Source organism: Abramis brama, assembly GCF_963993115.1.
Source record: "Abramis brama genome assembly, chromosome: 4".
Taxonomy (NCBI): Eukaryota; Metazoa; Chordata; class Actinopteri; order Cypriniformes; family Leuciscidae; genus Abramis; species Abramis brama.
The window spans coordinates 1,675,591-1,702,523 of NC_139966.1; the positions used below are offsets into that span (position 1 = coordinate 1,675,591).

Sequence of the window (26,933 nt, forward strand, 5' to 3'; positions counted from 1 at the left end):
AAACGGAGACTTTTTTTTATATATATTTCCAAGCTTGAGATCTTTATGCCTTACAGTCTCTGACACCCAGACATGTTTAGAGCAGAAAAATAATTATTGATAAAACACTGCAAATATAATAATGTTGCAGCGGATTTAAATACGTTTAACAAATCCCACTTCTTCATGATCTTCATCAACACAAACAGAGCTTGAGGAAAGCACAGATACACACCGTCACACACACTGATGTCTATATGAGGATTTATTACACACAGTTATTCTGACATGATATTTCACTGACAGAAGTTCAGCTGTGTTATTAATGTGATGAAGAGACAATAAGAGACTCTAGAACATCTCACTGTCACTGATTAATCATGAGCTCAAAGCATTATGGGTAGAGTCTCTCATCAGGCTATTCTCACTCATCAACACACAGTTTCAATGATGATCCAAGATAAATCCTAAACCCAGGATAGAGTGTGTGTGTGAATGTGGTCTGGACTGTGTGTATGAGGCTCAGTGTGTCTCTGTCGACGCTGTAGAAGGACAGAGTTCCTGCACTGGGATCCACATACACTCCTGTTCTCCACACTCCTGTTCTGCTGCTGATGGGCTTTACAGGGAGTTTAGTCACTATGCTATTTTGTATGATTGTGCAACTGGAGGAAGAGCAGTACAAACTCCAGGACTGATCATTATATCCAAACGCACACTCATTTATTCGTCCCTTCCTGCTGATGCTCTTATATGACACTGATATAGACACATCTCCTCTCCACTCAATCTCCCAGTAAGAGCGTCCACACACACTCTCTCTACACAACACCTGCTCCCACACATCAAATCTGTCTGGATGATCAGGATACGACTGAGTCTTTGGGTGAGTGTTAGTAATCACTCTGTTCTCCTCAGACAGACGGAGGACTGTATGCGCTGTGTTCGGATCCAGAGTGAGGCGATGAGGATCTGATGGAGAGAAAACACACATCAGTGAATTACAGAAACTCTCTATCTCGAGTCTTCATTTCAGATCTGACTCGTTCATTCAGGATTGAGCAACCAATGATAATAAAGCACTAAAGAAATATCATTCTGTCACAGCTTTTGTCCTGAATGAGGCTCTGGCTGAACCATCGCCATGGTGTGTGTGCGTGGTTACCAGATAGGACTCTTAAAGGTGCTGTGTGTGTGTGTGAGAGAGAGAGAGAGAGAGTGTGCGCGTGTGTGTGTGCGCGTGTGTGTGTGTGAGTGTTTGTGTTTGTGTGAGTGTGTGTATGTGTGTCCGTGTGTGTGTGTCCATGGTTACCACACAGAAGAGATAGGACTCTTAAAGGTGCCGTGTGTGTGTGTGAGTGAGTGTTTGTGTGTGTGTGCGTGAGTGTGAGTGTGTGTGAGTGTCCGTGTGTGTCTGCGAGTGTGTGCGTGCAGGTGTGTGTGCGAGTGTCCATGTGTCACAGTGTTGGGTTTGTCATGTGTCTTGTCTGGTTTGTTGTGAGCACATGACTTGTCTTGTATTCCTTGTGCCATGTGCTCTCCTGTCAATTGTCAAGCCCCTCCCATCTTGTTATCTGATTATTTAATTATTTGCCTCACCTGCTTTCCCCACTATCCTCTTTTGTTTGCTTCCCTATTTAGTCTCCCTGTGTTTGCAGTCCTGTGCTGGTTCGTTATTTATGTTTCCCTTGTGTTCTGGTCCTGACTTTTTCCTGTCTTGTTTTTCCCCCTTGAGGAGGTTTTTGTTTGTAGTTTTGTTTTGTTTTGTTTAATAAAGATCCTTCCTTCCTGCACTTGAGTCCTCTCTCACTAATTTACCGAGTCGTGACACCATGTCTGTGTGAGAGTTTGAGTGTGTGTGTGTGTGTGTGTGTGTGTGTGCGTGTGTGTGTTTTTGTTTATATTACATTGTGGGAACCAAATGTCCCCACAAGGATAGTAAAACCTGAGATAACCTCCATTGTGGGGACCAGCCAGCGGTCCCCATGAGGGAAATGGGTTAATAAACATACTAAATGATATTTTTTTGAAAATGTAAAAATGCAGAAAGTTTTCTGTGATGGGTAGGTTTAGGGGTAGGGTTAGTGTAAGGGGACAGAATATACAGTTTGTACTGTATAAAAACCATTACGTCTATGGAGAGTCCCCACAAAGATGTGTGCGCCTGTTTGTGTGTGTGTGTGTGTGTGTGTGTGTGTGTGAGAGTGTGTGTGTGTGTGTGTGTGTGTGTGTGTGTGTGTGTGTGTGTGTGTGTGAGAGTGTGTGTGTGATGTGTAGACGTACATTTTCGTGGTCCTGCTGTAATCCTGATCTCTCCTCCATGATCCACACTAGAAAACACACAGTGACAAAATCAATCATAGACGTATGTAACAGATGTTATATTTATTAATTAATTTCACTTAAAATCTCCCTTTGTTATTATCATTTGTTATATTTCTTTCATTATTTTGTATTCTGGAATTTTATTTATTCTTCTAATATTGATTTCTATTAATTGAGATGTCATATTTCTATGGTTACACGGTCATTTTTCAGTTTTGTTTAATATGGTGCGTGGCTCCTTTTAGTTGGGTCATATATAGCAATTCCGTGACCGTGGAGAGGGAAGGTTCGTTTCTCATTGGCAGTATTTTCTGATTTACAGGGTTCAAAAGGAGATATTCTTGTAATGTAACTTGTAATGTCTTTTCATTGAATATATCAACAAAATGCACAAATAATTTTGAACCTTGTTTTTTTCAATGGTCAGATTCGTCACTTCAAAATATATGCAAATTAGCGCATATTTAATTAGATATAGCCTGATTAGCATATTTAAACAAAACATTACAGAAAACTTGCAATACATTTTTTCCTCCTATTCATGCGAGTAATCAACTGGCAAAGTTTCATGGTGATATCTGCAAGTTAAAAAATGTACCCTATTCACCTGTAGTGTCTCGCCTTAAAGAGCCAAAAATTGGCGGCCATCTTGAATTTGAAGGTCAAAAATAGGTCAAATCAATAAATCTACATAATTTATGAATTGCATGACCCAAATAGCCTCAGAAACCATGTATTATGCAGAACTGTGGCCAAAACCATTAAAAAGTTAATTTCCAGCTTGGCTGACGGCAGCCATTTTGGATATAGGGCTCTCAAAGATTTTCCCCACATTTTTGTGAGGGGCACCCCGACTAATTTTTTTTCTTTAACCTTTATAGATGACAAATCCAATGAGAAACGAACCTTCCCTCTCCACGGTCACGGAATTGCTATATATGACCCAACTATTAGTTAAAATTTTAAGATGCGAATTCAAGAGGGCTATGGGGCGGTATGATGCTGGATCCGTTTCCTCTTTACCTTTTTAAGAATTAAAGAAATGTTGACGTTGTACATTGATTGTGGGAATTCTTGGTTGTCAATAGAATGACTGAATAATCTCAGCATCAGGGGAGCAAGTTTCTGAGAATATTTCTTAAAATAAAATTCCAAAGCCGTCAGGTCCGGGGGTCTTACTGCTTGAGAAAGATGTGATGGTTTCGAATATTTCTTCTAATGTTATGTCTGCGTTAATGATGTCTTGTTCTGCATCATCTAATTTGGGGAGATTTAATGATTGGAGGAAGTGGGAAGGGGTTGTAGAGGCAATGGAAGTACGGGATTCATACAAAGCTTCATAAAATTCCTTTAAACATTTGTTGATGTCTCTGGGATTCGTCGCTAGGGTTCCATATTGTTTCCTAATTTGATGAATAGCTCTATTGGCTTGAATGCTTCTCAGCTGTCATGCAAGTAGCTTATCTGGTTTTGACCCTAGTTCAAATAGCTTTTGTTTTATTTTTAATAGCATATTATTAACTTGGTTGGAAAGAATTGAATTATACTGTAGTTTTAAAGCTGTAATTTCTTTGAGTATGTCAGGGTCCACAGAGTCTGCATGTGAATGTTTAACCCTCTGGGGTCTGAGGTGTTTTTGGGGTCCTTGAGATGTTCTGACATGCCCTGACATTTGTGCTTTTTTAAGTTGCTTATAAACATATTAATGGCAAAGGTGTAATTACACTCTATTTAGCACAAACAGGGCTACCATAATATGTGATCAACATGTATGTATATGTTTGTATTTTTGAGAGAATAATGTTTATGCATGGCTATTGAAAAAACTAAAGTTTCTGAAATAAGGCCACAAAACACATACTAAATGTGTCAATAAGACTTTTGACTAATGGATGTCATCGCCTAGAGTTTTTTCTTCATAATGATCCGAAAATCATCCTGCCTAATCATTCACATAAAACAATAAATTTATTGATATTTTGTTAGACACTTTTTGTTTGGAAAGGCAATATGCGTGGGGGCGTGAAAACTTCAAATAATAGCCGAGTCCCAAATAGACGCCTGTCTCTTTTACACGCCTGGTGTGTTTACAGGTTTGGATAAATAAAGGCCGGTCTCTAATAGAGGCCTGGTCTGTTTTTTAGTTTCAGGTTGTATTTAATCTTCTAAAACACGTCAGATCGTCTGTTTAAGCCAGTTCTATGGAGCAGATTGCTCACGCAAGCAAGGCAGGCAGAGTTAGCGGAGGCCGGAGAGGGACGAGGAGGAGAGCGAAGAGGAGGAGGAATTCGCAAATTAACTTGTAGTAGAGGATCGCGGTGATGATGATAGTGATGAATAGGGTCCTTTTGTATCACATGATTGCAGTTGTTTTACAGAGTAGAGTAGAGTAGAGAGAGTAGAGTAGCCTTTATTGTCACTAGTCACAAGTACCAGCGAAATGTCATTGAGGAAAGAAATACAGCATAACATGAGGAGAGGTGAGGAGAAAAAAAGGCAACCCCCAGACTATGCTCCTGTAAGGAGTACAGTTTGGGAACAGTAAAAAACCTCAGCAACATTAGCACATAACACAACATGAACACACAAGACTTGCAACAGGGTAGGGGAGTGGGGGGTGGAAACCCAGCACAGGCAAGCAGCCATCCGGTCCTGCAGCCATTTCGGCGCTGGTCACAGACCCGCCTGTCAGACTGGTGGTACAAAGCGTTGAAGGCGTGGGATGGGGGGTGGGGTGGGTGACTGCATATCTGTATATCAGTGTCCCAAATAGGCGGCTGCTGGTCTTTCAAAGAGGGGAAGCTCATTTTCGGCCTACATCATAAAAATTGTCCATTTATTTATACGTAAATTCTGCCCAACGTTCCTTTTCAAGAAAATGCTCTGTGACCCTATATTGTTCCAACTAGGCGTCTTTTCCAGTGACTTGACCAGTGTCCTCTCAATGGCCAGCAGAGTTAGCTATAATTGTATAAATGTAATAATATAATAAAGGTATAAATAATAATATAATAAAGTATAATAATAATACAACTAATAATATATAGGCTATTTTTAATTATTTTAATAATTATTGTTTTAATTATTACTAATAATATTATAAAAAATATAATAGGATAAGTAATAATATAATAAAGGTATAAATGTATAATTGTGTGAAATGTATTATGAAAAATGGCTAGCAATTTCGACAAGCAAATACCAAGAAAGAGGTAGCAGCAGTTTGTCTTTTGACTATCACTTGAAAAATCCGCGATGGGACTGAGCTCGAATAGCTTCAGCGGCAGTGACTTTTTATTGTATGAAATCGCTGTCAATCAAAAGGAGATGCAGCCCCTCCAATCATCACGCGGAAGCCCGGAGTCCGGGCCAGCCCACTCCTCATTCACCCCCAGAGACGCTGAGCGTCCGTGGGCGGGACATAATCGCAGCATTTATCCAATGACCGTCTAGTTTCGAAGCGCTGAAAAAAACTGTTCAAAGCAGCCCCATTGAAGTCAATGGACGCTGGGCTTCAACAGGGAAATGCCCTGTCTGTGACGCTACGGGAATGTATGAGAAGTAAATCGAGTCAGCCGACCTGCTGTATGTAGCTGATTCTGAACGAACTCGTCTTTGAGATGAACGTTTTCTAACGCATTTTTAGTCAATAAAATGTTAACACAATAGTACATATTTGACCATTAATTTTTTTGACATTATAGGGGAAGCCGAGCTTCCCTTGCAGTCTTAAAGAAATCCCCACTGGTGTATATATGTAAGAGTTCGTGTATGTGTAGGCCTGGGGAGTCGCTACGCCTGGCATCCTAATCTAGGTGCCTCAGTCCGCAGGATGTCATAGCGATACACAGCAGTTGCCATGGAGTCAACCTTGATCAGGTCCCAGACAGAGTCAACAATCAGCAGGTGTCAGTGGGGAGTGGGGTAAGGAACGCAAGAGCGTCTCACAGCAGTGCTCTACTGGAGGAGTTGTTGTTGCAGCAGCAGCCTCGGCCAAGGCCAGTGCTGGTAGAGGGGGGCCGAAAAGCAGATAAGATTGGGGTTGTTTGGTCTCGGGACGAGTGGCCGCATTCCAATTTACACAGCTCCTGGTCCATCTTAGTCTTCGAAACGATCCATTTTCCTTTGCAAAGCTGTGAGCTTCTCCATGATGTTATCCATGTTTTGGCTCATAGTCACCAAAGTCACAGTCTGAGTGCTGAAAGCTCTGCCCACTGCTTCAATCATGACGGGCAGCCTTGTGGGGTTTTGGACAGCTGTCTCCGTCTTCTTAATTCCTCGATAAACCAGGGCAATGCCTAATCCAAACAGCAGAAAACCTGTTATCATGGTTCCGAATAGGTAGATATCTTCAACGTCCTCCACGGAAAGAGGCGCCAGACACACGACCCGCCACCTCTCCCACGCGTCCATCGTGTAGCCAGCTGCGAACGTTCCGTCAGGGCAGTCAGGTTCCCCCGAACCCAAGCTTCTCTTGGAGAAGATGGTGTCAATTGCGTTGAGAGACCAGTTGATCAAATCCATAATTTCTTAGTTTGGAGAGCAGTGCGGAGAGAGTCTCTTCAAAGTACAATAGACTAAACTAGACGAGAGGAGCAAAGCAGGGGAAATAAGGGAGAGGAGGGTAAGAAAAATGCGACCGCCTTCGTTGAGAGCCAAAGAGAGAGTAGCCTTCATTCTTTCTTGTTCATGTGTTTCGGGCAACTAGTTCATAGGCTCGATGGATATTACCGGTAACTTGTATTGTTCAGCCCATGGCTGTCACATCGTTTAATTTTTTTATGCTTCCAATAATCTAAAGGGGGTTGCAAACCGTACGAGAAGCGTCGCGTCTATGACAACTCGAGGTATCGTACACCGGACGCACACTTTGTCAGTTTATGGCCAGCAATATAGTTATGTTTAAGGATATTATGGAATTAAGATCATGTCTGTACTATGTTATGATTGTACTGTACAATTAAATACAATCATTGCTTAGTCTGCAGTCTGAATTCACTTTACCTCAGAGCGTCCATTAACTGAATGAATTGAGAATATCACCTGAAAATCCGATAACATCAACAATTTGCATTCAAGCAGCTGATTTCTGTAAATGAGTGTAAAACTGAATGTATATTGCAGCACAGGGTGAAGTCAGTATATACATTAACGACGATTTGAGAATGTACACTCATAGAGAATAATGTGTTCGAATTTTAAAGACGTGGCGCTGCGCTGCGCTTCTCGTCCGGCCCGTCTGGCACCAACAACCATGCCACGCTCAAAATTGCTTAAATCACCTTTCTTTCCCATTCTGACATTCAGTTTGGAGTTCAGGAGATTGTCTTGACCAGGACCACACCCCTAAATGCATTGAAGCAACTGCCATGTGATTGGTTGATTTGATAATTTAAATGAGAAATTGAACAGGTGTTCCTAATAATCCTTTAGGTGAGTGTATATATATATATATATATATATATATATATATATATATATATATATATATATATATATATATATATATATATAATCAGGTTGGATAAAAGTGGTGTTTTATAATATGTATATATATATATATATATATATATATATATATATATTTTTTTTTTTTTTTAAACACCACTTTTATCCAAGCTGATTAATAAAAACAAGTTTAAATGGGTAAATCTTCTATAAATATATTTGAGTCTTCATTTTCTTTTCTGACATAGCCTACTCCAGTTCTTGTTAAAACACACTATACATGCAAATTATGTTCATTTTAGGTACTTTTTGTGTGAAATCATATTTATTTTGTCCATCAAAAGTGTGCTTTCACTTTAATTGAGCGTGAGCAGTGCAGCAAAAATAGACTCAGCGACGAAACCCTCCGCTTCACTACTGCTCACATGATGCTCCTGCTTGACGCTCATGTGCTGCTCCTGCTCCCGTTGTGAATGCACTCATTGATTAACATGCCGAAATAAAATCGTGCTTGCGATCTAAAACGGCCGTAATTCACAAGGTTTCCTACATGTGCATTCCGTGTGCACGTGTGATGCTGATGTTGCGCGATGTTAATCATGCGGCGCCCGAGTGCATTTGACTGGCAAAAAAATCGGCATATGTCAGACTGAAAATCACGTGAAAATCACGTGAAAATCGGCCAATTCCGGTCACCAGCCCATCTCTAAAAGATTAGCATTAAAAGTATAATGTTCAGATAGGCTATGCAACAAATTATTATAATGCTATTTCATTTGAAAACCCCGGTATTAGAGCATATAAATGTTAATTTGCAGTTTAATATGTTGCTTATACAAAGACATTCTATTTCAACATATTTCAGTCATTTTTTTTCTCATCTCAGTATAGTAATATAGTTTGGTAAAAGCTTTTCATTCATTCACATACAGAAATGCAATTCATATTTAAACAGTCTTTTTGCGGTTTGCAGACACTGTTGCATATCGCGATTAGAACAAAGCACTTAAGAATAAATAACTGACAGATTCACAATCCTCAGCTGGATCCGTTGCTCCTTGAAGTAAAAATAAACCGGAGCTTCTGAGGTAAATTTCCCAGGAATATTATTACGATAGTATTATTCCTCACAGCCTCGTAAAGTCTGATTAAACTCGGTGTTATTTATCCAGCTGATGTGGAGGTTGACACGTTTGCATGGATCGCCTCAGATCATTTGTGTTTGAATAGTGCGCGCTGTCCGTGGGCACTTGATGAGCTGAGATGAGAACGACTTACATCTCTCTTTTCATACAGATTACATAAACTGAGAATATTAGTTTTTTATATAAATTACTTCATATAAAAGAAGAGAATTCAAGCTTCATGCCTGTGTGCCTGCTTAGCCTATGTGACAAGTATTCGCTGAGTTACAGATCATTTTTGGAATGGACTTCACTGGAAGTCCATTCTGGACTTCAGAGAGAAGGCAGAACTCGCATCATGTTTATTTTTCTTTATTGACCACTATTGTATTCTGAGAAACTTATAGTGACAGTTATGTCTTAATTTGTGTCAGGAGTTATGAAATGAAAAAATGAGTTGATACCTTTAATATGAATTATGAGTGTCAGCCGCTCCCATTCAGAATTAAACTCCTGTGCTGTCGTCATGACAGCGCTTGACAAAACAATGTCCCTCAGGGCTTTTAGCTCAAAAATGTGCAGATTTGGAGAAATATTGATAAATTCTCATAGGTTTACATTAGATTTCTATAGACAGGAATAATATTTATTGAATTTATACCCAAATGTGTCGATGTATTCATGAGCGCTTGATACTCATGGTCGACTGATATGGGATTTTGAATGGCCGATGCCGATATTGAGAAAGCAATCTGGGGTGCGTTTCCCGAAAGCATCGTTGGCCAACTATGGTCGCAAGTTCATCGCAATGTCCATTGAACTCTATTGGTAACGACGGAACTTGCGACCATAGTTGGCCAACGATGCTTTCGGGAAACGCACCCCTGGCCGATTGGCCGATATGAGGCCAATACAATACATGTGAATACAGTAAATTAGAGACAGAATATTGGTGAAACTAAATGAACATTTATTGTACATACTATTTATGCAATATTCTTTTTGCAATAAAAAATATTTACTAAGAAATTAAAATGTAAACAAAAAGGTAACACTTCAATAAATAAAGTTTTAGTGCAGCTTCTTGTCTGCTTTAATATTTACAGTAATTTTTTCAGTCACATAAATAATTACTGCTTCTTACTGCAGGTTACAAATAACATTTATCATTAATGAACCAATCTAAACAATATTCATAAATTAATGACAAAATAGTTTGTGAAATTACATACATTTTATGTACAATACATAGTTAAATATAAATCTCACATAGTTTATTTACACTATTTACTTAAAACAGGTTGTTTTACTTCAAGTCTATTTAAATAATAATGATTTGTGTGTTTAGTTTTGCTTGTTTTTTTCTTTAAAACGTTGCAAGCCGTCACATGTATTTGCATGACATACATGAACATATGAAAATGTATACACGATATTACGCCAATCATGGATAAATAAATACAGTAGATAGTGAATAACCTTTGCAAGGATTTATTTTCAAATGTAATATTATTACATAGTGTTCTCCTCTCATCCACCTCACGCGACCACTGATCTGTAGTGCACGCGAGTGATGCAACCCAGCTTTTCCGTGCACGCGAGTCCGTTGGAAAACAGCGTCTAGTTTAAACGTAACTCGAGAACAACGCGCGTATCTGAGGAACAGCCAGTCACAGGATTTTTGACTGTTTGTGAGGTAAAATGTTTTCAGTTTTGTTTGAATTCGTTTATATCACATCTGTGACCCCCACTGGAGCTACCGCTGGGCTGCGGATCTGACATATCATGGTACTGTTTGAATAGACTCTGCTGCACGCCGGAGTGTTTTTGTGTGTAACACAATGTAGCGTCAGGTTAGAAAGCGAATGCGAATGGTCATTTACTGCAGTGGTTCTCAATCCTGGTCCTGGGGACCCACAGCTCTGCACATTTTATATGTCTCCTTTATCTGACACTCCCAGTTCAGTTCATAGAGCTCTTTCCTAACGAGATGATGATCTGAATCAGGTGTGTTAAATGAGGGAGACATACAAACTGTGCAGAGCTGTGGGTCCCCAGGACCAGGATTGAGAACCACCGATTTACTGTGTCTGTCAGATGTCTGCTTCACTTCTGAGTGGCTTGTCTTACGGTGCTGGGCGGAGCAGAGCGAGTGTATTCAGTTCATTCACGCTCGCTCTGTTCGCGTCAGTGGAAAAAAACGCTAATGCACAGTCACAAACTGTTTTGAAATATATCGGCCAAACGGAAAGATTTATCGGCCGATGCCGATATCTAAAAAATTCCAAATATCGGGCGATATATCGGTCGACCACTACTCTGATGTACTGTGTTTTCAATACATACCAGCAGCCTGAGGGCGCCCTATGCACAATAATAGTCCATATATGGATCACATGAAGAAGTGCCATAATCATGTGACATTCCAGGAAGTCCCTCACACACACAAAGTAGAGGTCTTCACGGGTCCAAAAATTCGTGCCCGAACCCGAAAGAGACCCGTAATGTGCTACACCGAACCGACCCGGACCCGTCTATTATTTCAAAAGCTAGACCCGGACCCGTGCAGATCCGAGAAATGCCTAACCTGACCCGACTTGGACCGTCTATTATTTGAAAGCTGGACCCGAAACCGCCGGGAAGACACAGACCCGGCTGGACCCGATTGTCACATATTCCACCTTAAACTGCTATTACAAGTCAATAAACCTGTTGCGAAAAATACAACTTTTTGTCTTACCTAATTTAAGGAGCCGTGGTAGCGTAGTAGTCTCCTCTCCCTTCCTTGTAACGTTAACGTTACCTGACTGGCTGTGATCATGCATTACAATCCTCCAACAAGAAAGTTATCCATGTTATTCTTCTCGTTATTTCAAGTCCAAGCTTAATCTACTCATTATTTCAGCTTCAAAAGTCTACTTGATGTCACGGTGACGGATGACAAATGCAACTTTGCACATGTAACTTACATTCTGACTCGAGTTAACTTGCATAATAACTTTGACTGTTTGCCCTTTTGAATTATAATAACGATTGCTCGTTCAGTGCCATGGCCGCTGACGTTATTTATTTGCTATCATCTCTGTGCTCTCTGCTCTGCACCGAGTCTGAATCTGACCACTAAAACTTTAAGATTAAACAAGACGGTTAATTTATATTGTAAAATCTAAAGCGCGGTTTGGCGGTCCCTCACTGAAGCTCTGGTAACTGGTTGTCATAGAAACATGACACGCGCTTGAGACTGCACATGCGCGCTAGCTGGATCAACCTAAAATATGCTTTTTAACGCAATTTATTTTGAGTGTCCAAATTTTACAAGTTGCAAGTAAAAAAAAACAAAAAAAACACAAGCAGTGTCTAATCACGGCCGGGTTTTCTCCGAGTCTGATCTGATGACTCCGATCGCACGGGTATTACACACAATGTTAAACAGACCCGGGACCCGAAGTAATAGATTCGGACCCGACCCGGACCCGGCTGATCATTTAAAATATAGACCCGAACCCGTACGGGTCCTTGGTCGGGTCCCGGGTCGACGGGTCTCGGGTTCACTGTGAAAACCTCTAACACAAAGCTATCAGAGATCGTTGTAACATGCAGATAAAGACGTTTTGAAGACAATAAACATGATTGCAATGATATTTGATTTACCTGTGTTCTTCAAGCCATGCCAGGTATTTTCATAAAAATTGATTATATTTATAATGTAATGCTAATCTATATAGACTGCAGAATACTATAAAATAATATATTTTCTGTCTGATTTTTTTTATCTGAAGCCAAATTAGATCACAGAAGATTATTTAAAACACTCGACTTGCGTTATAAAGTAAGTTTGGAGCACAAACATGGTTTTAACACTAGAAGTCCCAGAGATTTGTAACCCTCCTTTAGCCAAGTGGATGCTAACTGGTTAGTCTTTTGGCTATCATTAGCATCAATTCATGTGTAAATGTGGTCATTACCTGAGCAATCTGCAGGGGGGTTGGGGGTGTGTGTGTGAATGGTTGTTGGTGGCTTGTTTGTATGTGTGGGGGAGGGAGGGCTGCTAAAAGCAGAGAACTTGATTGACCATGTCTCACATTGGCATGTAGGGTCTTGCCCAGGTGTAAACAGGTATGAATTAGCACATCTAGCTCTCAAATGAGAGGTAATTCCTTATGTGCTGAGGTGGATAAAATCTCACTGCACATAGCCTACTACTTCAGTGCCCTCAAGAATTCTGTGGTGTACGAACCTCCTCTCCAAGAAAAGAAAATGCAGACAAGACTCACCACTCGGCAGGCCTTGGAAATGATCCTGAGTGAAGTAAACCCTTGTGACTCAGATGGAGAAGACATAGAACTTCAGCCGGATTCGGACTCAGAGCTGTCTGATCTGTCTTCAGGTTAAGTTTCATTTCATATTATTTCCTATTTCATTTCAAACCAGTAAGTGGAAAACACCAAAAAAGCAGAGTGGAGTGACATAAATATTTACTCTGCCTTTTTTGTATTGTCCACTTTTTTGTTTGTACTACTTAGCAGACATTCACTGCCATCTGAAGTGCAAAACATTATTAGTTGTTTCTTTGCTTTAGTTGTATCTTTTTATTTAGGAAGATATTTCAGACATTATTCCGATACAGAGAAGGAGATACTGGAATTATTATTAGTATCTATGCATGCATTTGTGATATCATTTGACTTTTCCATTGCTCACAATTTGAATTTGTTCACACTGCAGATGAGGAGACTGCTCCTCAACCAAAAAAGAGAGCCCGTTTGGGGACTGACCTGACAGAGACAGCGAAAGATGGCACAGTGTGGGGTGAAGAACAGGTGGGGACGCGTCTCCCTTTCACCCCAATAAAAGCGTACACTGCAGATGGAGAGCCAATGGCTAAGGCCAGGAAAAGTATCTCGAGTCGCCTTCAGAGCTTCCTGTGTTTCATCACTCTTGACATGCTTCATAGCATTCAAGAATGGACTATTCAACATGCACAGGAAACGGAGCATGTTCATGGCCCTCCCTGAACTAATGGCATTTATTGCAATTGTCATCTTGCGGGGGCTTACCAAGGTTCCATCACTACGTGACTGCTGTTCAGCAAACCTGGGAAATTGGAACAATTGGAACAATGCCGCGAAACCGCTTCCAAGACATCATGCGACACCTACGCTTTGATGACAGGTCCACCCGGAGTGATCAAGCAAAGACTGATAAGTTTGCTGCAATTTCCAGTGTGTGGGGATCATTTGTCACCAATTGCATCACGTCCTACAACCCTGGTCTACATATCACCGTTGATGAACAGCTTTTCCCGTCAAAGACTCACTGCTGTTTCCTGCAGTATATTGCAACTAAACCTGACAAGTTTGGGATCAAGTTTTGGGTGGCTTGCGACCTAAAATCCAAGTACATTTGTAATGTCCTCCCATATCTTGGCAAGGACACTAGTCGTCCCAGTGGAGAGAGACTGTCTGAAAATGTAGTGATGAGGCTGATGGAACCATTCCTAGACAAGGGCAGAAATGTTACCACGGACAATTTCTTCACATCGCTGTCACTTGCGCATAAACTTCTTAGCCGGAAAACCACCATCCTCGGCACAGTCAACAAGATTCGCCGGGAAATCCCTCAATCCGCTAGACACACAGATCGCAATGAATTCACCACTCAGGTATGTTGCAGGTCTTTTGTGGTTCTATGTTTATGTGTTTCTAATTTTTAGAATCAACACCGCCAAGTGTGTCATTGTGTTATTGTGTGTAAAAGTGCTATGAAAATAACAATTTATCTTATTTATTAGGTGTTTTCAACCACTGCTGCTACGCTGACGGCGTATGCGGCCAAACGGAAGAAGACCGTCTACATTCTTAGCAGCGTGCATAGCGTGATTCAGACTGATAATACCACCAAAAGGAAGCCAAGCACGGTCACCCTTTACAACACCACAAAGTGCGGCGTGGATGTGATGGACCAGATGGTGCGGGAGTACACTGTCCGCACAGGGACACGGCGCTGGCCAGTTGCCGTGTTCTATAACATGATTGACATGGCAGCACTGAATGCACATGTTGCTGTATCAAGCATGCACCGGACGGGTGGACTTCCTGGTGGAGCTTGCAAGAGAGTTGGCTAACTCTCATATGTGTGCGAAGAAGGCAAGAAAAGAACAATTGCTTCGGACACAACCCTCCACACCTAGCCCTGGAAAAAGAGCCATGTGTCAGGTCAAACACCAATGCAAGAACAATCATGCCACTGTGCGATGTGTTCACTGCTACAGATACACATGTGGTAAATGCAGACGGGAGATACCATGGCAGTGCCAGGATTGTGAGTGATTGCTGGAATGTACTCACTCACTTTTTAATATTATATGTAAATATGTGTACAAATGGTTGGTTTCTTTTTTTTTTATTGTGTACTGTTTTTATCAATAAATCTCAGCAACAAAGGAAAAAAAAACATGTGTGTTGATTTCTCCCTAAGATGGCAAAGTGAAACACAAGTTTCCTTGAAGTGGCTCAGCATGGCCCCACATCGTTTACATAACAAAAGCAACTGTTCACAGCTGATTAAGGATATTAGCCTAAAGCCTTCCAGCCCATCGGCTGTCCTGCGGGTTTTATAGGTAGAAAAGCCAAATGGCTGCTCTCTGGGACTTCTAGTGTTAATCTCATAAATTGTTGTGTATTGATGGTGTGCTAAGCTAACATGCTAGATAGCCCTAGGTGCACCTGCCACCTAGCAGTTATTCTTTTATGATTTTTTTCTAAATAGGAATGCTTACTGAAATGTTTATTTATTCAAGAAGGGCATTTGATACAGTTTCAAATGTGAAGTGAGAACTTCGATAAAATAAATTAGGGACTGAAACCCTACGAATAGCCTGTGAATAGCCAGTCGTTAGTAATTATAATGCAGACAAAAGAAAAAAATGCATATTTAGAGCCATAACCAGGCTGGAGAGGAGAATAACCATGCTGGAGAATGTGTGCATGGGGAGACTGAGACTGAATGGGGCTTGTTTGCACCACAAAACAATAGAGACAAAAGAATGAATGGATGCTTAGATGATGATTAAACATCAGTAGCATTTTAGAGTCTAATCAAAATAAAGTCATATGACATGATCTTGAAAAACATTTAACTAAATACAGAGTTTTAGACTTATCATCTCCAGATTTTAAATATAACATGGTCAGACATATGGCTTTAGCTGCAGTGCATTTCTAGATTGATACAGTGCCAACTTCAATTTTATTTTCATGAAGATGTTTCATAAAAATAAATGTCTAATAACTTTACAAAACTTTGAAGCTATTTATAACCATTTTTTTCATTATGACAATAATTAATTCTACATTTACAATAAACTACCAGGTGTCAGCTTTCAAATGAGATCATACTTTTAGTACCAAGGGTTCATGAACTGTATCTGTTTCAGTTTGGGTATGTCATTTCTGGGGATTATTCAAAAGTGCGGTTGCAGCTTAAAGGGCACCTATTATGACCCTTTCACAAGATGTAAAATAAGTCTCTGATGTCCCCAATAATGACACACCTTAGAAAGCTCATCAACCAATCAGAATGAAAAATGCAATAGTATAACAAGCTAAACCTCTGTTAATTATCAATTAGAACTTTTGTAAATGTATGAAGGAAATAGTCAAACGGGTTTGTAATAAGTGAAGATGTTAATGCTGTTTTTAGAGTTGTTAAATTAAAACTCTTCCTGCTTCACATACTTAAGTTTGTCCAGTGTGTAGTTTGGATCCTCCAGTTTATCAGTGAGCAGCTTGATTCCTGAATCTCCTGGGTGATTGTAGCTCAGATCCAGCTCTCTCAGGTGTAAGGGGTTTAAACCTAGAGCTGAAGACACATAACCGCAACCTTCCTCTGTCACCATACAGCCAGACAACCTACAGACACACACAGCAACAGTCCACATGTCATGAACATTTATACCTATTTCATCCATTCATTAGGTATTATTTATTTGTAACTGTGTAAAAAAAAAAAATTAAATAGTAATTTCCTGAGACTAATTAAGAATTTTGTTGTTTCGTCGTTTCGAATTGAAAATACATAAGTTATGTAATTCATGAAAATTGTAATTGAATATGACGAGGCAAGTAACATTATTGTCATCGGTGCATGCAGGAATACAGATGAAGACGATGAAGAAGGTTCCAAAACACAAAGTTTAATACTATTCCAACAGGCAGGAGAACAGGCAGATGCAAAACACTTAAAGTAATGGTAGCCTGAACAATGACAGACTGTGAAGGGAGAACTTAAATAGTGACTCAAACAAGATGATTAAAGGTACAATATGTAAGATTTTTTTTAATAAAATATCCAAAAATCACTTGCACAGTGTGATATATTTCCTGCAACTGTGTACTTAAAATATCTCAAAAGTTCCCAAAGATTTTTAATTTCAGAGAAATTCCAATTTTAAATAATGGGCCGTCCCGGAATCCCTTCACTTGTCACCACAATAAATGCAAAATGCAGTTTAGTGTGATAGTGTAGACCAAGAGAAACAGCGCTGCGTTACCTCACAAGTTTTATTCGTCTAATAAACTGACCTGTGCGAGTATTAATACAGCGCTTGCGGGTCCTTATTCAGTTATATCCGCGGGTACTCGCTAATATCTGTCTCTCATTAGCAATCGCGCCCTGCTTCACACCACAGTCATGTTAAAAACATCAATGTATTTACTCATCCATAAACATTATTAGATCCATCAGCTTGACGACAAGTTCCGTAATTCCGCTGGAATTTTGCGCCATCAACGTATGCCTTTGTTATTGTAAGAGGTTATAAAAAAATGACATATTGTAGCTTTAATGACGCACAGCTGATGCAAACGAACTCATAATGACAGTGACCATGGAGACAAACGAGTGGCGGGAACACAGAAGATGAATGAAAACAAACAAAAAATCCAGGAAAACTAAACACCTTGAACATATTGTGATAATTATCAGACCATTTTCAGCATATTAGGTATACTACATCAAATAATCAAAATATATATCAAAAACCAGTATCAATGTACTGCTATCAATATCGTTAGTTAAACAGTTTAAATTCTTAGCCTTGGAGCTCGAAGTCTCTAAATCACTTTGTATAACGGTCGTTGGTTGTTACAGGACACCTTCAGCTGTTAGCAGTGCTCTGCCCTCCTTAAAGGAGAACTCCGGTCAATTTTAACATTGAGCTAATTTTTTTGTAAATTTGGAGTGCTGTCAATACAGAGAACAACGACAAAAATCGGTGTTGCCTACACCGTGTTATCCTCTTTTTAAAATTTGCACCCTATTGACTTCAATGGGGCATATTTTAAACCTGCTTTTACCCTCTTAACATCCTTGATGTGTCATTACAAGTACCCAGCCATTGTGAGTGATTCCTTCAGAGTGAACACGGGTGAATCTGACTACAGTAGCAGTGTATTAATAACTGCATGTAGAAGTTAATTCAGCCAGCGCTCATACCTGTATTTACATCCTGTTTTCGGTTGAAGTCTAAAGTAGTCGATTGTCGAGTTCACACGCATATGTTTAGTTACCTATGATCACACGCGTGAACTCGACAATCGACTACTTTGGACTTCAACCGAAAACAGGATGTAAATACAGGTATGAGCGCTGGCCAAATTAACTTCATTTTTATTCATATTTTTCACATCTACTGCAGTCAGATTCTCCGTGTTAACTGTAAAGGAATCACTCACATTGGCTGTGCACTTGTCAATAGGGTGCAAATTTTAAAAAGAGGATAACACGGTGTAGGCAACACCGATTTTTGACGTTGTTCTCTGTATTGACAGCACTCCAAATTTACAAAAAAATGAGCTCAATGTTAAAATTGACCGGAGTTCTCCTTTAATGCAACTCCTTTCTGATTTTAACTCTAAGGAAATAGTAGTCTTCGGAGACCTAAATTGGAACTGGTTACAACCAATATCTGATGATTTCTGAGCTTATTGTGATTCATTAAATCTCTTTCAGATTGTTGACAGTCCCACACGGCCAAACTTTAAAAACCCGGGAAAAAAATAATCGCTAATAGATGTGATTCTAACTAATGTTCCCTTTCGTGTGGTCACTACGAGTTACGTCAGTGACTGACGAAATTGGGGGTTTCGCTTAGAAGCCTATCACCTTCGAGTTTTAGAAAATGAGCCAATGGCATGAAAATGCCTTGGGTCTGCGGAATTTGCATAGCGTAACTCCGCCCCACCTCGTGGGTATATAAGGAAGTAAGCTGGCAACATGCAGTTTTTGCTTCGGAAACAAGAGTTCTCTTCACTCCACAAGCCATTCTGAGTTATCTTCACTCTTCAAGACAAGCTACTCTTCCAGGTGAATTCCAGTGAGTTCACATTGCCTGCTGATTTGTGCAGTGGTCTTCTAGTCATGTGTTCTCCCTGGGCGCTTCTGCCCTCTGCAGTTTAAACTTCCTCTCACAAAAGAGCTTGCACGTGGCATGTCTTTATAAAGATGTCTCACTCATGCACTTCTGGTTGCAGTCGGATCATTTCCCAGTCTGATGGGCACAATCGCTGCCTGGCGTGTTTGGGCTTAGATCACTCTAAGGCAGCGTTTGTGGATGAGTCATGTTCTCATTGCGGGAACATGACCATTGCAACGCTGTGGTCGAGACTCAATGACCTCACTAGAGGTAGAGTCCCCTCTACCACACCCCGATCTATCCCCTCTTCGAAAGGCGATTCTTTGGCTGATGGCTGAGAACAAAGCGCCGACGATGCTTCCTCTGCCCACACTCCCCTCTTGCACATCGCAACCTGCGAGTCGCCCGGATGATATCGCGGGAACGGTCTTCGGACATTCCCTACATTTCATTTGGTGCTCCAGACGAAGAAACGTTGTCCATTACAGCATCACAAGGTGGGCTGGAGTCCTCTGAAGATGAGGATTCAGCTGTGCTGCTGCCTTCGGGTGTGCCAGCATTGTCCGAGTCTGATCCAGAGTTGACAGCCATGCTTGCCCAGGCAGCCGATTGTGAATTACAAGGCTGTAGAGAACAGTGTGCCTATTGCAGACTTATATTCTGAGGTTTTAATTACATTATTTTAACATAGTCAGTCGTGAACAGGGTTATTATAGTTTTGCATTTTTCATTAGTTTTTGTTTTTATTTCGTTTTGACTTTTTGTTTTCAAATTCAGTTTAGTTTTAATTAGTTTTTAAAGTGGGTTTGCTAGTTTAGTTTAGTTTTTATTTATTCTGTGCTGCTGCCTTCGGGTGTGCCAGCATTGTCCGAGTCTGATCCAGAGTTGACAGCCATGCTTGCCCAGGCAGCCGATTGGTTTTTGGGTACCTCACTGGCACAGACTCTGTGCATGATCAGGGAGGACGAAGAGCAGGTCATTCTGGTTATGCCTCACTGGCCCACCCGGATTTGGTTCTCTGAACTGGTGCTCCTCGCGACAACCCCTCCCTGACCAATTCCTCTGAGGAAGGACCTCCTTTCTCAAAGACAGGGCACCCTCTGGCACCTCCGGTGGTGGCTACCATCACTCGCCGAGAAGACCCCAGAAAATGCTCGATCAGTGTTGCGCTTTCCTTCCTGCAAGATGAGTTGGAGTGAAGGCTGTCTCCCTCCACTGTCAAAGTATATGTTGCCGCTATTGCCGCACATCACAACGCAGTTGAAGGTAATTCCGTTGGGAAGCATGACCTGGTCATCAGGTTCCTGAGGGGGACAAGGAGACTAAATCCACCTTGCTCTCCCCTCATACCCTCTTGGGACCTCGCAGTGGTGTTAGAGAGCTCCATTTGAGCCTTTGCAATCAGTTGAGCTTAAGTTCCTGTCTATGAAGACAGTGCTCCTGGTTGCATTGGCCTCCATCAAGAGGCTAGGGGACCTGCAGGCATTTTAGGAGTGCGGCTTCCTCTTGGGCTCTAGCGCATGGCCCCTCGCTGACAGCCATCTGCAGAGCTGTAGGCTGGGCGACACCCAACACATTCGCAAGATTCTATAATCTCCTGTGTCCTTTCATGTACTCGCCCCCAGTGGCCAGTAATAGGACCCGCTCGGTGTCATCTCTTGCTGCGCCATTCCACTCCACGGACTGGATACATGCGCTATTTCACTCAGATTAGTTCTTCCGTCCAAGACCCTGAGTTCCTCCTACACTGATGGCAATAGCAATTTATTTATATAGCACAATTAAATACAATTTACATTGTCCAATGTGCTTTACAGTATTAATAAAAAATCATAAAAAACTAACAACAATAAAACCACAGTACAAATATAGATTTGAATAGAATATCATAAAATAAGTGCTTCATCAATTTAAAATAATAATGAGATACAATGGAATGGTGCATCATTATGTTAAATGCCTTATCAAACAAAAATGTTTTTAACTTGGATTTAAAAACAAATAACGATGAGGCCACTCTAATTGAAATGGGCAAGTCATTCCATAATCTAGGGGCAACTACAGAGAAGGCACGGTCCCCCCTACACTTCAATTTTGACTTCGGGATAGACAGGAGTCTCTGATTTGATGACCGGAGTGATCTAGTTGGATGATGTTTAGTCAATAGAGCAGACAAGTAGGGTGGAGCCAGACCATTTAAAGATATTTAAACAAAAAGTAAAAGTTTAAACTCCACTCTATAATGCACTGGCAACCAGTGTAAAGAACATAAAATTGTTGTGATATGATTCCGTTTTTTTGCACCCGTCAAAAGTCTAGCTGCCGCATTTTGTACTAATTGTAATCGCGACATTGCTGAATGACTAATCCCAACGTAGAGAGAATTGCAGTAATCCAGCCTTGAAGAAATAAATACATGTATTACTTTTTCTAAATTTTTTAAAGAAAAAAAATTCTTTATTTTTGATAATAGTCTTAGCTGAAAAAAGCAGGATTTCACAACTAAATTTATTTGCCTCTCAAATTTCAAAGTTTCATCAAATACTACACCCAAATTTCTCACCCACGGCTTCACACAAGAATGTGGCACAAGGTGTCAGTGTTCTCAGATCCTCAGGAATTTTCTTAGATGCGCATGCGTCGCGACTGAGTGCGTTGTTGTGTTTGGAGCTCCGTCGAATTAACTCAGAAACCTTAATTTTCTTCTTTACACTCTTTTACAAACGAACATTTTCATTTTTATGAAAATGGAAACATCACGCGCCGATGCTCACAAGTCAGTGGTTAGTAACCTTTTGACTCCGACCTCGTCTACTCCATGTGTTTCTCTGCACAGGACCCGAGCAGCCAGGATGCGATCATCCTTGGTTTCGTTCACTCCGGCACTGACTCAACACCATGGACCCTGGGTGATTCCACAGCGGAAGACGCGAGCCAGGACCAGAGCAAGGACCTCTCCGCCCCTCCCGGCCTTCGAGATCTCCACCCGGAACCGCTTCTCCCCTCTACGCGAGACGGAACGCAACGCTGTGATCATCGGCAGTTCCATCATCCGGCATGTCCACGCTACCTTAGGTAAAGGTAAGGTGCGCACTCACTGCTTTCCTGGTGCTCGTGTTCTCGATGTCACTGCGCAGGTTCCCAAGATCCTAAACGGTGACGAGCGCGTCGGAGCTGTCGTGCTGTACGCGGGAACAAACAACATCAGGCTGCGGCAGACGGAGGTTCTGAAGAAGGACTACAGGAGCCTGATCGAGATGGTAAGCAGCACATCGCCTGAAACAACGATCATCGTGTCTGGACCGCTTCCCACGTACCGACTAGACCAAGAAAGGTTCAGTAGATTATTTGCTCTAAATGAATGGTTAATGTCATGGTGTAATGAACAGAGACTGCTCTTTGTAAATAATTGGAATCTGTTCTGGGAGCGACCTAGGCTCTTCCGTGCTGATGGCCTTCACCCCAGCAGAATCGGAGTGGCTCTTCTGTCGGACAACATCTCCAAGACGCTACACACCATATGACTAGTAAGTCAAAGTCCAAATCACACTCTTTGCTGTCCAAACTTAAAGGAGAACTCCGGTCAATTTTAACATTGAGCTCATTTTTTTGTACATTTGGAGTGCTGTCAATACAGAGAACAACGTCATAAATTGGTGTTGACTACACCATGTTATCTTCTTTTTAAAATTTGCACCCTGTTGACTTCAATAGGGAAAGTCTTAAACCTGCTTTTATCCTCTTAACATCCTTGATGTGTCAATTGTCGAGTTCACGCGCGTGATCATAGGTACTAATCCTATGCACGTGAACTCGACAATCGATTACTATGGACTTCGACCGAAAACAGGATGTAAATACAGGTATGAGCGCTGGCTGAATAAACATAATTTTTATTAATATCTTTCACATCTACTGCAGTCAGATTGACCCGCGTTCACTCCGAAGGAATCACTCACATTGGCTGTGCACTTGAAATGACACATCAAGGATGTTAAGAGGCTAAAAGCAGGTTTAAGACTTGCCCTATTGAAGTCAACAGGGTGCAAATTTTAAAAAGAGGATAACATGGTGTAGGCAACACCGATTTATGTCGTTGTTCTCTGTATTGACAGCACTCCAAATGTACAAAAAAATGAGCTCAATGTTAAAATTGACCGGAGTTCTCCTTTAATTGATATAAGTACCAATGTAGAACATTATATTGAAACTGTGTCTATTCCTCGTTTAGTGAGGTTAAACATTAAATCTACTGTAGGATCTAGGAAAAATCTAATTGTGATTAAACCAGAAAATCTCAATATTAGTGAACAAAAACAATCTATAAAGCTAGGTCTTCTTAACATTAGATCGCTCACACCTAAGGCGGTTATTGTAAATGAAATGGTCACAGATAATAGTTTCGATGTACTTTGCCTTACTGAAACCTGGCTTAAACCAAATGATTATTTGGTAACACTTTATATTACGACCCGCAAACAACTGCGTAAGTAAACCGAAACTACGGTGTACGTTTCTGTAATTATAGTGTACTTCCGTGTAGGTATAAGGGAACAATATGTTAAGTTTTGGGTAATAAAGGGGTAACAAGCAGATATACAACCTGCAAAGAACTTCGTAAGTAAACCGAAATTACGGTGTATGTTTCTGTAATTATAGTGTACCTCCGTGTAGGTATAAGGGAACAATATGTTAAGTTTTGGGTAATAAAGGTGTACAACCAGATATACAAGCAAATTATTTATAATGTAATTATTTTAAAACTAACAGGTACCTATTCTGTTAATATATTCCAGGCAAAAATTGTACGTCTGTTGTATATAAAAGTTTTTATCACATTTCTGGCAAAATATGTTCTTGTGCAATGTAGTTACAGGGTAATTTTGACATCTGTGGGTTGTAAATTAAACTTTTTGGCAATGCTATTTATTGGCTTTTCTTACTAAACTACTTAACGTTAAGCCAAAAAAAATAGTTTTTGCTATGTTTTTAATTTAAAACGTACCATGTAGTACTTAGTACTACTACTTACCTTATTACATTGTATTGCAATGACACTTAAATGTCAGGGCAAATATACTGTGTAATTAAATTTTGTTTTGTTTTGTTTTTTTAATAAGAGTACCTTTCTCTGTAATTACTGTGCAAATAGTGTTGTTTCGTATTGTTACATAGTAAGTAGTGTTTGTTACCCATTTCAACTGTGTAGTTACAGGGTAAGTGTAACTCCTGCGGGCTGTAAATTAAAGTGGAGCTTGTTACCCCCTTGTTCTGTGTAGTTACAGGGTAAGAGTAACTCTTGTGGGCTGTAAATTAAAGTGGAGCTTGTTACCCCCTTGTTCTGTGTATTTACAGGGTAAGTGTAACTCCCGCGGGCTGTAAATTAAAGTGGCGCTTGTTACCCCCTTGTTCTGTGTATTTACAGGGTAAGTGTAACTCCTGCGGGCTGTAAATTAAAGTGGCGCTTGTTACCCCCTTGTTCTGTGTAGTTACAGGGTAAGTGTAACTCCTGCGGGCTGTAAATTAAAGTGGCGCTTGTTACCCCCTTGTCCTGTGTATTTACAGGGTAAGTGTAACTCCTGCGGGCTGTAAATTAAAGTGGCGCTTGTTACCCCCTTGTCCTGTGTAGTTACAGGGTAAGTGTAACTCCTGCGGGCTGTAAATTAAAGTGGAGCTTGTTACCCCCTTGTTCTGTGTAGTTACAGGGTAAGTGTAACTCCTGCGGGCTGTAAATTAAAGTGGAGCTTGTTACCCCCTTGTTCTGTGTAGTTACAGGGTAAGTGTAACTCCTGCGGGCTGTAAATTAAAGTGGCGCTTGTTACCCCCTTGTCCTGTGTATTTACAGGGTAAGTGTAACTCCTGCGGGCTAAGTACTACATGGTACGTTCTAAATTAAAGTCATAGCAGAAAAAAAAAATTTTTGGCTAAACGTTAAGTAGTTTAGTAAGAAAAGCCAATAAATAGCATTGCCAATGTTTTTCGAAATCAGCTGTTTATAAAATTGTTTCAGATTAAATTTTTATCATACTGTGCTTACATACAGCCATATATATATATATATATATATATATATATATATATATATATATATATATATATTTAATTTACAACCCACAGATGTCAAAATTACCCTGTAACAACATTGCACAAGAACATATTTTTCCAGAAATGTGATAAAAACTTTTATCACAGACGTACCTCCTTTTAACAGACGTACAATTTTTGCCTGGAATATATTAACAGAATAGGTACCTGTTAGTTTTAAAATAATTACATTATAAATAATTTGCTTGTATATCTGGTTGTACACCTTTATTACCCAAAACTTAACATATTGTTCCCTTATACCTACACGGAGGTACACTATAATTACAGAAACATACACCGTAATTTCGGTTTACTTACCAAGTTCTTTGCAGGTTGTATATCTGCTTGTTACCCCTTTATTACCCAAAACTTAACATATTGTTCCCTTATACCTACACGGAAGTACACTATAATTACAGAAACGTACACCGTAGTTTCGGTTTACTTACACAGTTGTTTGCGGGCCGTAATATAAAGTGTTACCGATTATTTCGGTCTTAATGAGTCTACTCCTCCTGGATACTGTTATAAGCATGAGCCCCGTCTGATTGGTCGTGGTGGCGGTGTTGCAACAATCTATAGAGATATTCTTAATGTTACTCAGAAAACAGGTCACAGGTTTAATTCGTTTGAAGTACTAGTGCTAAATGTTACTCTCTTAGATGTAAGAAAGAAATCCCTATTATCTCTTGCCTTGGCTACTGTATATAGACCTCCAGGGCCCTACGCTGATTTCCTAAAAGAGTTTGCAGACTTTCTCTCAGATATATTGGTCAATGTCGATAAAGCATTAATTGTTGGAGATTTTAACATACACGTAGATAACACAAATGATGCGTTAGGGGCTGCGTTTACAGATTTATTAAACTCCTTTGGGGTTGTCAGAGACCAAGGCAGTGAGGCAAGAGGACACAGGAGACTGTTTTCAAAAAAAAGGGGTTTTATTACCCAAAATATTGAGGAGTTACATAAAGACCCAAAATTAATAACTAGGCCTTAGAAAGAGGTCAACAAAAAGTAACTGAATATAAACTTAAATACATAGACTCATAACACAAAATTAACTGAACAAAACTGACCTTGCCACAAAGACACAAAAGAAAGCTTATATAACAGCTTGACAAAACCAAATAACATAGAAGGGGTAAACAAACTAACACTTGAGAACTCAAGAGCTAACTAAGGACAAAATCCCCCCGGCACATGGTGAGACATGGTATGGCCTAATGAGCTGGCTCCCGGATATAGGTCTCCTCAGCCCTTAGCCACTCCTTTCGCCCAACCAGGAAGGGACCGCCCCCCAACAGGTCCAGGTAACTCAACACAAAAAACATGTGATTAGTGCACTCCTTGTAAATCAATATAAAGGTAAAGCAAAATAAACCAAATCAAAAAAACTGTATTGTGTTCATTATTTAAATATCATAGTTTAGATGGCTGTAAATAATCAGTGCAACCAACCAAAGAGATGAAATAAAACGATAATCAAATGTTTAGAACTGAGGTGATGTTACCCTGTGTGGCCGTAGCCATCACACACTCCCCCCCTTCAGGAC

The 26,933-nt window shown here is 40.3% G+C and overlaps 2 protein-coding genes across 2 annotated transcripts in view; one reads left to right on the forward strand and one right to left on the reverse strand.

Moving 5' to 3' along the window:
• Positions 1 to 227: 227 nt before the first annotated feature.
• The window catches only part of LOC311081538 (protein NLRC3-like), a 90,870-nt gene continuing 64,164 nt past the window's right edge, over positions 228 to 26,933 (reverse strand). The window contains exons 5-7 of the mRNA XM_084112083.1: positions 16,613 to 16,786; positions 2,263 to 2,309; positions 228 to 951 (exon numbers count right to left, since the gene is read on the reverse strand). Of these exons, the coding sequence (XP_083968209.1) occupies positions 404 to 951; positions 2,263 to 2,309; positions 16,613 to 16,786 (769 nt within the window). The 3' untranslated portion in view covers positions 228 to 403. The remainder of the gene's footprint in view (positions 952 to 2,262; positions 2,310 to 16,612; positions 16,787 to 26,933) is intronic.
• On the forward strand, positions 13,996 to 15,000 carry LOC311081376 (piggyBac transposable element-derived protein 4-like; the record flags this gene model as incomplete). Its single annotated transcript, XM_084111917.1, has 2 exons — positions 13,996 to 14,538; positions 14,668 to 15,000. 2 exons carry the CDS (start codon positions 13,996 to 13,998, stop codon positions 14,998 to 15,000), a joined length of 876 nt encoding a protein of 291 aa, XP_083968043.1.